This window comes from Schistocerca americana, chromosome 6 (genome assembly GCF_021461395.2).
Source record: "Schistocerca americana isolate TAMUIC-IGC-003095 chromosome 6, iqSchAmer2.1, whole genome shotgun sequence".
In the NCBI taxonomy this organism is placed as follows: Eukaryota; Metazoa; Arthropoda; class Insecta; order Orthoptera; family Acrididae; genus Schistocerca; species Schistocerca americana.
In genome coordinates, this window is record NC_060124.1 from 8,397,093 (window position 1) to 8,409,315 (window position 12,223).

Here is a 12,223-nt window from a genome sequence, read left to right on the forward strand (position 1 = left end):
AGCACCACATTTCAAAAGCTTCTATTCTATTCTTGTCCAAACTATTTATCGTCCATGTTTCACTTCCATACATGGCTACACTCCATACAAATACTTTCAGAAATGACTTCCTGACACTTAAATCAATACTGGATGTTAACAAATTTCTCTTCTTCAGAAACGCTTTCCTTGCCATTGCCAGCCTACATTTTATATCCTCTCTACTTCGACCATCATCAGTTATTTTGCTCCCCAAATAGCAAAACTCCTTTACTACTTTAAGTGCCTCATTTCCTAATCTAATTCCCTCAGCATCACCCGACTTAACTAGACTACATTCCATTATCCTTGTTTTGCTTTTGTTGATGTTCATCTTATATCCTCCTTTCAAGACACTGTCCATTCCATTCAACTGCTCTTCCAAGTCCTTTGCTGTCTCTGACAGAATTACAATGTCATCGGCGAACCTCAAAGTTTTTATTTCTTCTCCATGGATTTTAATACCTACTCCAAATTTTTCTTTTGTTTCCTTTACTGCTTGCTCAATATACAGATTGAACAACATCGGGGAGAGGCTACAACCCTGTCTTACTCCCTTCCCAACCACTGCTTCCCTTTCATGTCCCTCGACTCTTATAACTGCCATCTGGTTTCTGTACAAATTGTAAATAGCCTTTCGCTCCCTGTATTTTACCCCTGCCACCTTTAGAATTTGAAAGAGAGTATTCCAGTCAACATTGTCAAAAGCTTTCTCTAAGTCTACAAATGCTAGAAACGTAGGTTTGCCTTTCCTTAATCTTTCTTCTAAGATAAGTCGTAAGGTCAGTATTGCCTCATGTGTTCCAGTGTTTCTACGGAATCCAAACTGATCTTCCCCGAGGTTGGCTTCTACTAGTTTTTCCATTCGTCTGTAAAGAATTCGTGTTAGTATTTTGCAGCTGTGACTTATTAAGCTGATAGTTCGGTAATTTTCACATCTGTCAACACCTGCTTTCTTTGGGATTGGAATTATTATATTCTTCTTGAAGTCTGAGGGTATTTCGCCTGTTTCATACATCTTGCTCACCAGATGGTAAAGTTTTGTCAGGACTGGCTCTCCCACGGCCGTCAGTAGTTCCAATGGAATATTGTCTACTCCGGGGGCCTTATTTCGACTCAGGTCTTTCAGTGCTCTGTCAAACTCTTCACGCAGTATCATATCTCCCATTTCATCTTCATCTACATCCTCTTCCATTTCCATAATATTGTCCTCAAGTACATCGCCCTTGTATAGACCCTCTATATACTCCTTCCACCTTTCTGCTTTCCCTTCTTTGCTTAGAACTGGGTTTCCATCTGAGCTCTTGATATTCATATAAGTCGTTCTCTTATCTCCAAAGGTCTCTTTAATTTTCCTGTAGGCGGTATCTATCTTACCCCTAGTGAGATAGGCCTCTACATCCTTACATTTGTCCTCTAGCCATCCCTGCTTAGCCATTTTGCACTTCCTGTCGATCTCATTTTTGAGACGTTTGTATTCCTTTTTGCCTGTTTCACTTACTGCATTTTTATATTTTCTCCTTTCATCAATTAAATTCAATATTTCTTCTGTTACCCAAGGATTTCTACTAGCCCTCGTCTTTTTACCTACTTGATCCTCTGCTGTCTTCACTACTTCATCCCTCAAAGCTACCCATTCTTCTTCTACTGTATTTATTTCCCCCATTCCTGTCAATTGCTCCCTTATGCTCTCCCTGAATCTCTGTACAACCTCTGGTTCTTTTAGTTTATCCAAGTCCCATCTCCTTAAATTCCCACCTTTTTGCAGTTTCTTCAGTTTTAATCTACAGGTCATAAGCAATAGATTGTGGTCAGAGTCCACATCTGCCCCTGGAAATGTCTTACAATTTAAAACCTGGTTCCTAAATCTCTGTCTTACCATTATATAATCTATCTGATACCTTTTAGTATCTCCAGGATTCTTCCAGGTATACAGCCTTCTTTTATTATTCTTGAACGAAGTGTTAGCTATGATTAAGTTGTGCTCTGTGCAAAATTCTACAAGGCGGCTTCCTCTTTCATTCCTTCCCCCCAATCCATATTCACCTGCTATGTTTCCTTCTCTCCCTTTTCCTACACTCGAATTCCAGTCACCCATGACTATTAAATTTTCGTCTCCCTTCACAATCTGAATAATTTCTTTTATTTCATCATACATTTCTTCAATTTCTTCGTCATCTGCAGAGCTAGTTGGCATATAAACTTGTACTACTGTAGTAGTTGTGGGCTTCGTATCTATCTTGGCCACAATAATGCGTTCACTATGCTGTTTGTAGTAGCTTACCCGCATTCCTATTTTCCTATTCATTATTAAACCTACTCCTGCATTACCCCTATTTGACTTTGTGTTTATAACCCTGTAGTCACCTGACCAGAAGTCTTGTTCCTCCTGCCACCGAACTTCACTAATTCCCACTATATCTAACTTCAACCTATCCATTTCCCTTTTTAAATTTTCTAACCTACCTGCCCGATTAAGGGATCTGACATTCCACGCTCCGATCCGTAGAACGCCAGTTTTCTTTCTCCTGATAACGACATCCTCTTGAGTAGTCCCCGCCCGGAGATCCGAATGGGGGACTATTTTACCTCCGGAATATTTTACCCAAGAGGACGCCATCATCATGTAATCATACAGTAAAGCTGCATGCCCTCGGGAAAAATTACGGCTGTAGTTTCCCCTTGCTTTCAGCCGTTCGCAGTACCAGCACAGCAAGGCCGTTTTGGTTATTGTTACAAGGCCAGATCAGTCAATCATCCAGACTGTTGCCCTTGCAACTACTGAAAAGGCTGCTGCCCCTCTTCAGGAACCACACGTTTGTCTGGCCTCTCAACAGATACCCCTCCGTTGTGGTTGCACCTACGGTATGGCTATCTGTATCGCTGAGGCACGCAAGCCTCCCCACCAACGGCAAGGTCCATGGTTCATGTTTCTTGTTACAGCAGAACAATGGTCAAGTCCATATATGCCCATAATTCAGGCAAATGGTAGCTTCAAGCATGGTCAATGCTGTGCACACATGCCAATGGGGGGCTGTGTTGTGCTATGGGGGTTTTCATGGTAATTGAAGGCACCATGATAACTGTGGGCTTTGGATATAATTAGGGACCGGAAAATGTAGCATCCATTTTTGACAAAATTCACAGCTATCTTTTGCAATATTTGCATATATTTTTGTCAAAATTTGCCTGTCTCTCTCTCTCTCTCTCTCTCTCTCTCTTTCTGACTAGACTTACAAATTTAAAAGTGAAGATAAACAAAGCCTTACTTTTTTGAAATTGGCTGTTAGAAAAAAGTGCTGATTGGGATCTCTTTGACTGGAAAGTTTGCTTTTGCGAAAACTTCAACAGCTTTTTTTTTCCAAAATGGCCTTTGTTTTCTTCTTTTGGCTGTATCTTAGCTTTCAAAAATGACTGTTCTGTCAAAAAGCAGTAACATTTTCCCACCAGTGAACTAAAAGCATCTCTGATTTAAGGTGTTTTGGACATCATTTTTCTTTTCCTGCCTAATTCAGTGATTACAAAATCTACAAACTGATAGTTTGACTTTTCATGGGCATTCGTAGCCAAGTGACCCGTGCTTGACTATGCTACAGATAGAATTGACAAGATAGTTGGTGTAGAAGTAGAACAAAATGGGGGTAACTCTATTTTAACGTTAGAATTTCTATGCAGTTGAAAAAACATTACAGGTTTTGTTTTCCAATTGCTATAGTGTGGTCACTGTAGGCTAAAGTGGCAGATGGCCATGAGCATAAATAAATTAGAATTTTGACCACCAGAGGGAGATGAGTGGTGTGGGGAAACAAACTCCACCTTCCTTTTGTAGGGCAGCAACCTATAGCAGAAATGACACATTGTCACAGGGTTCGTCGATCTCTTCTGGTGTTGAAAGAGTTGTAATTGAACTCTGTGGTGGACCACGATTAGTTGCTTCACTTATTTCAAAATAAGAAAAGGAAACGAGCAATTCACAACACAAAGCCCTCGGAAACAGTTACTGTGCAGTTGTTTGTTGAGATTAGCAGAGTATTGTTAATGACATAGTTCAGGGCTGCCCTCTAGCAGTATTCGATGCAACCACAATTCAAAACATCTGTCTCACCTAATTTTCCATGTTAAAAGTGCGCACATTACCATATTTTGAGCTTTAGCTAGTGAATAAACATACGTGTTTCTGTATTATAAAATGTTAGGCCCCACAGCTGATACTACGTATATTGGATTATGCAGCTTTTATCTTAAATAGGCCATTCAGCTGCTCACTATTGGCATGGCACCAGATCATGAAGTGCATTGGTATGTCGTTGTGTTCATATACCTTTTATTTTGCAAACAGAATCTTATCCACATTATCTTTCTAAACTGGGCTTTGCCAGATGATGTGCAATACAGTAACTGAAAATTGGTTACGTTTTTTACATTCATATGCACAAAATAAAGCTATTTCAAACTATTTCTGATAAAATGGTTCATCTGGATACAGTTGACTACAAGATAGTGTCTGTTAAGTAATTTCACATTTTTGCATTGCGAGGCAGAATTCACATCTGTTTTGCATTTATAACAAAATGCAAATTTTTATGGTCCCTGAACATAGTTCTGGACCACCTGCATCCCTTCATGCTGGATGTCTTTCCTGGGAATAGCGTCCTCTTCCAGCAGGGTAACTGCCCATATCAAAAGGCTAGAATCATGCTACAGTGGTTTAAGGAGCATGTTAGTGGACTCACGTTGATGTCTTGGCCACCAAATTTGCCTGATCTGAACCTGAAATACAACTGGGCGGCATCTCTGCACCCACGAACCTCCAAGCCATAATTTGTGGGAACTGCATGGTCTTGTGCAGGCATCTGGTGCCACGTACCTCTGGAAACCTACCAAGAAGTTGTCAAATCCATGCCATGCAAAATCACTGCCGCATTGTGTGGACCACTATGCTGTTAAGCCAGTGTCCATAATAGCTAGTTCATCAGTGTATAGTTACCATTTTACAGGTTAGAATTTCTGTCACACACAGGTTTGGTTTTTTTTTTTTTTTTTTTTTTTGGGATTAACACAAAACTTATTTTATCCATGCGTGTGTTTCATTTATTAAAAGAATAAGTTCAAAATACATGTCACCACTAGTCATATTGTAGTGCACTGGATTATGAGGCAAATTAACCAATTTCCAATCCACTATTTTTTTTTCAAAGTGCATTTTGTTGTTGTAAATAAGATACACAGGAAACAAATGATAGCCACAACAGTTAAATGCATGAACTACAAAACCTTTGAATAAATATCTTTAAAATTATTCTCACAGGTTCTTGCAGTGTGCCATGAGGCAGCACTTAAAGCTCTAGAAGATGATTTGGAAACAGATGTCGTTGCACATAAACATTTCCAGGCGGCTCTTCAGATAGTCACACCTAGAACTCCTCCGTCGCTCTTGAAGCTCTATGAAACATATCTACAAAGTTGATTGAATGAGAGGTAAGTAGTGAAGTCTAAATATGAAACTCAAATTAAAACAATTAAATTGTTTAACAGTTTGTAAGAAATGAGACAAGTTGCCATTTTGCACTAGTTTTTCTTTTAGTCTGTAGTGCATTTACTTTATGACAGACAATTTCTATCCATTTGCAAAAGTTAAATGTTTCATATTTGATTGTATCTACATAACATTTTAAAGGCCTAGATACTTTGCTCCAATTAGTCTTCTCATCTATTATCTGAGGGCACTTTAGGTATTCAGTGTAATTGTTTCTGTGAGTTTTTGTTTGTTGAGAGTATGCTACCACCTGATACTGAAAATAAAGAGTTTTGAAAAGGAGATTACAGTCTACTATTTGATTACTGTGCCATCTCCAGGAAGTACTGTTCAGAAGTTTCGTTTGCGTGCAGTACTCGTCTGTTGTAGCTATTTCTGCAGGTATCAAATTACATTCTCCACTGAGGGCAACATTTTCTTGCTATTCTGTGCACTGATATTACACTGGGTCATTTTTACTTAGGCGTACACTACTGACTGGGTCTCTCTTTTATATTGGCTGCCATTGCCATTGCCACTCAACACTCACGATTCTTGTCCCTATGACATTAGTAACCTAAACTTCCGAATAATGGATCTTCAGTAGAGAGAAGGAATTTTTCTTTATAAGAGTTACTTACCATCAGGCCAAGAATGTGAATAATGAAAGGAGGTAATTATAACACCATTTCTGAAATTTCAAAAGACTCTTAAAAGTGTAAGTAGGTGCAGATCTCATATGTTCATGATTAAGAGATTATTTGTACAGAAGAGTGGCAGAAATGGATTTAGAGACTCAGAAATCGTAAAAACTTTCACTCTGCAGCAGAGTATATACTAATATGAAACTCCTCAAAAAATTAAAACCTTGTACTGTACTGTAATTCAACCTTTATGTAATGGGCAATCAAAATATTTCCATTCAAAGGCTGTAGAGTTCAGAATCTATTTGCCAATCAGGCAAAATCACCATGAGCATTGAGCCAATCATTCCACCGACACTCCAGATTGAAGATGCCTGTTTGGTGAAACACCGTGTCCTGCAGTGTTAAGAAGTCCGTAAATACCTGCTGCACAGCCTCATCCAACAAGAATCGTCGTCTCTTCACAGCCTTGTTTAAGGGACCGAAGGCACCGTAAGTGCATGGGGAGAGATCAGGACTGCAGGGTGGGTGCTTGACTGTTTCGACACAAGTCAGAAAGGCACAAATGCCACACTAATCCCTTGCCTATGTGTTGGTTCTTACACACCAGCATCAGAGTCATGCCACATCGCATAATGCTGCAGCAGTGCCCTCAAACAGAAACTTTTTGATTGCCCTTATATTCACCTTCTGCATCTAATGTCATCTACACTCCATATGGCAAGCGAAGAGCTCAGACAGCTGGTAGCACAGTTGCCGGTATTTGATGTGGTAGTGCAGTGGGCAAGTGATTGGTGGGGCAGGGAGTGGGGTGATTGACCGTCCCCTCCTGCCATTCAGCCCCATGGCAGCCATAACTTCAGAGCCTAACAATGCCACAGAATTCATTACAGCTTTCTTGTTGGCAGCATGCTACTGAATGATGTGTTTCTTTATCACAAGTTTTTTCTCATCCCCTAGCAGTGTTTGCCTCTTTACACAAACACTCACAAATATATATTCAACAATACAGGTACAGAAAAATGTACAAATGTTACATGTAAAATATCGAATAAAGATGTTATCTTAATTTTACATGTGGGAGAACAGAAACCACAAGAGCATTGTCATCAGATTGATCATCTATTGTCACAAACACACAGACTACAATACTTTTTCTGCTGCTGTCGTCATCGTATGATAAAGAAATTACAAAATTTTGTACGAATTCTTCTGTTACGCCTTTTGTGTTAAAGCTTGAAATCTCTTTCCACATGTGATTTGTGAAATTATCTTAATTTTCTGACATTATTTGTGTGACAGCCTCATTTAGCAGCCTCTCTGTCTCTGCAACATAAAGGTTTTATTTCGCTCCATGACATCTGCTTTTAATTGGGCAAGTTCAGTGGCGTTGGTACAGTGGAAGAGATATAACTTTATGGCTGTTGTTCTCTGCTAATGTATCAGCTACACACTGCATCTTCTGTGGCTTGTATCATTTCACTACTTCCAGAAGTTCCACTTTTCACATATTGTGTTCAAAGCATGTTTTATTGTCTTTCAACCATCTAACTATTTTATCTCTCCTTGCAGCAGCCATTGGTACCTTATTTAATTGTACAAATGGTATGGAGTTCATTACAAAAACACTAACAGAAATGACATTTGGTAGCAAGCAAGTAACGAACCAGTCTTTGAATATATCTGTGTTCATTTCCTCTTGGCAATCGACGTGTTTTTGCCTTTCTTTCTCTTTTTTTTATTTATATTTTTTTTATTGAAACATTACCATAGCACCAGGAACAAAACTGTTTGTGGAGCCAGCATGAACAAGAATTAGTCACCCCTCCATAACAGCTGACTCACTCATAGTCTCTTGGCACATGTCATCTGTCCACATGATGTATCGTGCATGATGCGCATTGACCCATGTTTCAACAACCCATCTTACATTCTCCGGATTCACTGCTAGCAACTCGCACAGGAAATAACATCTCCTTGCTACAGTGTCTCTGCATTCCATTAGTACCTTTCGTACTGAGAACCACTGGAGGGCAAGTGTTTTTTTTTTTTTTTTTTTTTTTTTTTTACAATGGAGGAACTTGTCATTCTGCGTGTAAACAAACTGCTATCCAACAGTGACACCATCAACATTTTAAGTGTCGGGTACTCCTTCCACTTCTAGTATGCATATCTATGTTGCTGATATCACTTTCGTCAAAGTTGTCTGTTTCAGTCACATGACACTATCTCTTTCTTAACTTTCCAGGTGTCACAATAATCGGACTTCAATCTGAGTTGGCAACCTCTTTTTGGTTTGTGACCCTCTTATTAACTGGCGCTGTAGAGATGTTCAATGGCTCTACCACCCTGACAATCATTTTAGGCACTGGTATCAAAGACCCACCATTGTCCCTGCCCCTTTCAAACTAAACACATAATCTGTATATAAATTTGCACACTAAAGATTTCAGCATAGCTCCATTTTCAAAAGTCCTCTTCTCTGCACTACAGGAAGCCATTTTCTACTCTCACGGCAAGAAACTCACAAAATGACTGAAACCGGGGGTCACCTACCACTATGGCGTTGCAATAGTACCATAAACAAAATCTCTCGGTCTGGTTGTCCGTCATGGATGTGCAAAGCACATGTGCCAATGCCACTTCAACTGTCAGAACTCTTCTCTCACTGTGCGGAGTATAAACTTTCTCAACTTACTTAAAGCTTTGTACTGCCGGTATTGTGTCACTAGGAAATAACATGTGATCCCTCTTACCCTTTGTTTTGAGTGCCTTACTCTGCTCCCACTGCCCCCGTGGGGGGGGGGGGGGGGGGGTGCAGCAGTGTTTTGATCTATTTTTGTGTGTTTCTGTTGGCAGTTTTGTGAACGTTTGCTCCTGTAGGTAAGCACTATTCAGTCTTTCTGTCTCCCTAGGATTTTAACAGTTTTCTGTATTGAATTTTCATTTTTATTAATGAAATTTTATATACCAAGATATATTCATTTATCTTATATTTTCTAAGTGTTTTACTGTATTGTAGGAACCACATAGTGTGTGATTTAATTTGTTCTATACCCAAAAATAGCATTTAAATTTTGTTGTGTGGATGAAAAAGTGGGTTAGTGATTGTATAAAACATTGTCGGTTTACTTGTGTTATATCTGGGTAAATTCTCAAGCTTTTGATGAAATCCTCCAGTGTCTTCATCACTTGTTCCTGATGAAGACTATAGATGATTTCACTGAAGTCCTGAGATTTTACGTAGATATGAAGTGACAAGTGAAACAAGAATGTTTTGCACAATGATTTTGTCACATGAAACTGGATTGATGATTGTTAGTACACATGCTCGAGTGGGAGAGGGTCTGTCTTCATACTCACCATTATCAATTTCATTTTGGCACATCTTCACTTTTTCTTTTACCAAGAAACTTTTAAAGAGCAGATTTCTTTAATATTTTGTTTTCAAGGTTTGGAGAAACTACTGCATACAGTCAGAGACTTGGTAAATGATGCAAGATATGTGAAGGAAGATAAACATTGAATCAAACAGAGGATTAAGAAACAACAATTTTGAGTGAAAGATATTGTTTGTTATATTTTGTGCATTGCAGTTAGTGGGTTATATTTCTTCTCAAGATTCTAATCATTTAAATTTGTTTAGGAGTTTGAAGAAGCATCAAAGTCAGCATAACACATCTATTAAATTTTTGAAGAAAAAAAGAAAATGTTGATTGTGCATAAGATTGTAAAATAAAAATAAAGATATTTTAATGTTATTACTGCTTGTTAAATGATTAATTGCCTGTTCTGCGGTTGGAGCTAAATAAAGATATGTTGAGTCTTTCTTATAAAAAAATTGCGGTGTAGTTATTACTGCTATACTGCTTCAGTTTGAATTTGTATAGTTTCCTGATAGCTGACAAAGCTCTCATGCCTGTTGAGGGTACCAATATTACTCTCTGTATTATTGCTGGAGTTCTCTCTCCGAAGCAACATGGCACTGTGGTAAGGCACTTGACTTCCCTTCAGTAGAATGACTGTTCAAATCCCTATCAAATCATTGAAATATAGGTTTTAACTCTTAAGGCAGATGTTGAAATGGTTAGTTTCAAAAGAACATGGCCAGTTTCCTTCTTCATCCTGAGCTTGTGCTTCATCTCTGAGGCTCTCATCATGAACAGTAACCTTCCTTCCTTTGTGGAGTTGTCTAGAGTGTGCGTATCAAGTTCAAATAATATGCGTGTTAAAGTTTAGCACAAAACATGTACAAAGTGACACTGGTATGACTCTGGTTACCTGCTCCAGCAGTCAATTTAAAGTGCTTTGTATGCACTGAAGACATAGTTTCAAGCTTTTTCGTTTACTTGTTTGGTGCTGTTTAAGCCTGTTAGTACCACCTATGACTGTATTTAGGAGGTAGATGTAAAGACATTTTAACATTTGTCATTGTAATTTGTTGTACACTAATAAAATATCTGTTGACACCATTTTCTGCAATCTACATGTTTTGTTGTTCATATAGTACTAATTAAATCAACCATTGTATTTTGATTTTCAATTTAACATAATTATGTGTCTCATTTGTAATATACCTACACCTTCCTTCCACAGAATTTATTTAATTTAAATGTGTTAACACTTGTCAAATTTAAAACTAAAAAATCTTTATACTTTTTTGTTCAGTTATTTGAAGTTTCTTCCGCATTTCTGTCTCTTTTGTAATTCTTTTACTTATTACTGCCCTATCTGCTGTAGTCTTTCAGAATTGAATGTTTTCATTATTTTTAACTTTACGTAATAGGCAATATGTCCACCTTTGGCGTGGATAACGGTGGCGATGTGTTATGGCATGGAAGCAATGAGGCCTTGGTGGATGGAGTTGACACCACATCTGCACATGCAAGGCACCTATTTCCTGTACATTCTGGGGAGGGGGTGATGAACTCTGACACCACATTCAATCACATCCCAGACATGTTCAGTAGGGTTCTGGTCTGGTGAGTTGGGGGCCAGCACATCAGTTGGAAATTGCCAATGTGTTTCTCGAACCACTCCATCACACTCCTGGCCTTGTGACATGGCACATTATCTTGTTGAAAAATGCCACTGCCGTTGGCAAACATGATTGTCATGAAGTGGTGTATGTGGTCTGAAGCCAGTGTAAAATACTCCTTGGCCATCATGGTGCCTTGCATTTCTTGATGGAATGCCCATTTTTTAACCATTTACATTCCCACTTGGGTCTGCCGTCTGAGTCATTGGCCATTTAGCAAACAACGCGTGGGCTATCGACCACATTTTACTTTTTATCCATCGTAGCAATATGGCAAAGGCCATTTAAATTTTAGTTCTGGACCTCTGTTTCAATATGGCGTATTTTATAGATCTTTCTTTGTGCCCCTGTTTTTAGCTGTCTTCTATTCCATCAATTGGGAATGATCTGTAGTCGTTTTTAACTCCTCTCTTTGTTTTCGTGTTTCACAGTTTTGACATGGGCTCGTAACCTTAGTTGTTCTTGCACCCTAAAACAAAACAAATGGTGCCTTACACGAACTCCACTGAACCCATGGGTGCCCATGTGGATGTTCCCCATAGCGTAATGGAGCCGCTGTCAATTTATCTCTGTCCCGCAGTACACACAATATTTACTTTTTGTCACAGACCAAGAATGAGAATGATCTTATTGTCTCTTCTGTCAATGACAAACGAATCAGTAAAACACACGCATCTCTTTCTCTTCTGTTATCATTCTCTTGAAGATGTTTGCCACCACTAGAGTCAAATTTCTGGTTACACATTCTTTCCTTAAATGAATCGAGTCTTTAACTAAGACTGATTCAGTCCTCTATTCTAGTAATCCACCACTTTTGTCCAAATGTGAGAAATTAGACTGATATTCATTGCTTGCTGAATTTTTAGGATTGCAGTGAGGCAATCATTTGGCAGTCTCCTGTTTTATGCATGATATAGAAAGTTCTCTTAGCTCATCTTCTTTCATTTAGCCAGCCCATTGGTATGCCGTTCTCCTGAATGTTGTTCATTCAGTTCATGCCGTCTGTGG

At 38.8% G+C, this 12,223-nt stretch overlaps 1 protein-coding gene across 8 annotated transcripts in view; it reads left to right on the top strand.

The window, feature by feature from the left end:
• Positions 1 to 9,941, top strand: part of LOC124619641 (ATPase family protein 2 homolog) — a 77,264-nt gene extending 67,323 nt beyond the window's left edge. For all 8 annotated transcript variants that reach the window (XM_047146164.1, XM_047146166.1, XM_047146167.1 and 5 more), the window contains exons 10-11: positions 5,327 to 5,496; positions 9,630 to 9,941. In XM_047146164.1, coding sequence (XP_047002120.1) covers positions 5,327 to 5,485 — 159 coding nt within the window. In that variant the 3' untranslated portion in view covers positions 5,486 to 5,496; positions 9,630 to 9,941. The remainder of the gene's footprint in view (positions 1 to 5,326; positions 5,497 to 9,629) is intronic.
• The last annotated feature ends 2,282 nt before the right edge of the window (positions 9,942 to 12,223 follow it).